At 42.7% G+C, this 1,849-nt stretch overlaps 1 protein-coding gene across 1 annotated transcript; it reads left to right on the top strand.

Annotated features, from left to right (window-relative positions):
• Nucleotides 1-1,156, top strand: LOC111013793 (transcription repressor OFP1). The gene has a single exon (XM_022288314.2). It carries the CDS (start codon nt 101-103, stop codon nt 1,055-1,057), a length of 957 nt encoding a protein of 318 aa, XP_022144006.1. The 5' UTR covers nt 1-100; the 3' UTR covers nt 1,058-1,156.
• The last annotated feature ends 693 nt before the right edge of the window (nt 1,157-1,849 follow it).

Genomic DNA, 1,849 nt, shown 5'->3' with positions numbered 1-1,849 from the left:
TCCTTTTTATCTCTCCCCCACCGCCGTGTCTGAAACAGAGAGAAATTGGAGGTTTTGGAGAGAGAAATTGGCTTGATTTTTAGAGGGAGAAAATTTTCCGATGGGAAATCATAAGTTCCGGTTATCGGACATGATTCCCAACGCCTGGTTTTACAAGCTCCGGGAGATGGGCGGCGGCGGCAGAGGAAAATTGCCGATTATCCAATCACCTTTTGATTCCAAAAAAAAGCACCGGCAGCCACCGCCACCGCCGCTGTCCAAACAGAAGCAACAACCGCCGCCGCCGCAGTCTCGTTCGAGGAAGTCTTACCATTTCACTAGAGAACTCGAATCCAACGATGGGTTCTACATTGATTCCCCTCCGCGGCCGCCGCCGCCGCCGAGAACGTCATCAAAGCAGCAGAAACAGAGAAAAAGGCAAACGAGTTCCCGGCCGTCGACGGCGGCGAAATTACTCAGCTCCTCCTCCGTGGGCTGCAGCTGCCGCACCACGACGGAATCCATCTGGACCAAATCCGACTCCCAGCCGGAATTCTCCACGTCAGCCTCCGAAACCTCCCCGGAACCCGACAAAATCCACGTCACCTTCGACCGCGACATCGTAATCGACGTCTCGACAAAGTACTCCGACAATGCCGCCGCCGCCGTGGATGACTCCCCGCCGGAGCTCGACCTGCCGCCGATCATCACAAAGCCGCAGAAGAAAAAAGAACCAAAACAGAGGACGACGGCGACGAGTCCGACGAGGAAATTCCCGACGAATTCGGGCGGCGGCGTCCGGCTCCGGGTGCACTCGCCGAGAATCGGGCGGCGGAAGAGCGTGTCGTCGCGGCGGAGCCTGTCGGACAGCCTGGCGATCATGAAATCATCGTACGACCCACAAAAGGACTTCAGAGAATCAATGGTGGAGATGATCGTGGAGAACAACATCAGAGGATCGAAGGATTTGGAAGATCTTCTTGCATGTTATCTCTGCTTGAACGCCGATGAATATCACGATCTTATAATCAAAGTTTTCAAGCAGATCTGGTTTGATCTTACCCAAACTCCACTCTGAAAATCAAATTCATCCCCTCTTCAACTGCTTTCTCTGTACAATTACTTCTCTCTAATTGCAAAAATATTCAAATAAAAATTTTAGATTTTTTTTCCCTTAGCTCATACTGTTGTAAATTCGATCGACCTTAGCTAGATTTTGTGGTATTTTAGTTGGAGTGGTGTTACTGTTTTTATTGCACCTAGAAATTATAAGATTCATCATAGCGGCGAAGACTTTAATTAACTTTTAAAAGACCCATTTAGTAAATTTCCAGTTTCTTCATTGAAATAAAGAATAATAGGGTTGCATACCTACGATAGAACAATAAACTAAGAACTAGAAATAAAAAAATAAATAAACTGTTTATAAATAAAACAAAAAACATTTAAATAGTTGTCAAGTGTTTGAATTTTTTAATTAAAAAAACATACTTTAAATGTCTAACTGGCGTCTTGTGTATAATAACTTCATAAATTTTACGGATAACTTCTTAAATATTTTATTTTGGGTCTGTTATTTCATAAGACGTGAATTTATAAAGCACAAAATAAAAAATCTCAAGACTTATGAAGTACAAATTTGAAGCATTAGAAATTTGTTATAAACATATTTTGAAGTTTAGATGTTAATCGGACACAACATTAAACATTTCAAGTCCAACTTATAATTTAACTTGAAACGAATTATCACTTGAAGAAATTTTATTAATTTATATGTTTTTGAGGATTTGATTGGATTTTGGTTTTGTTTGGTTGAGGAGGGAAGAAGATTTGTTGGGTTTGGTCTCAGAATTTGGGAAGGATGGAGACA

This window comes from Momordica charantia (genome assembly GCF_013281855.1).
Source record: "Momordica charantia cultivar OHB3-1 chromosome 1 unlocalized genomic scaffold, Mcharantia_2.0 BLBB01000001.1, whole genome shotgun sequence".
Classification (NCBI taxonomy): Eukaryota; Viridiplantae; Streptophyta; class Magnoliopsida; order Cucurbitales; family Cucurbitaceae; genus Momordica; species Momordica charantia.
This window is presented reverse-complemented; position numbering and strand designations above follow the sequence as displayed.

What these genes read in the sequence shown, in the direction of transcription:
- LOC111013793 (XM_022288314.2), top strand. Translation starts at nt 101, where the DNA reads ATGGGAAATCATAAGTTCCGGTTATCGGACATGATTCCCAACGCCTGG.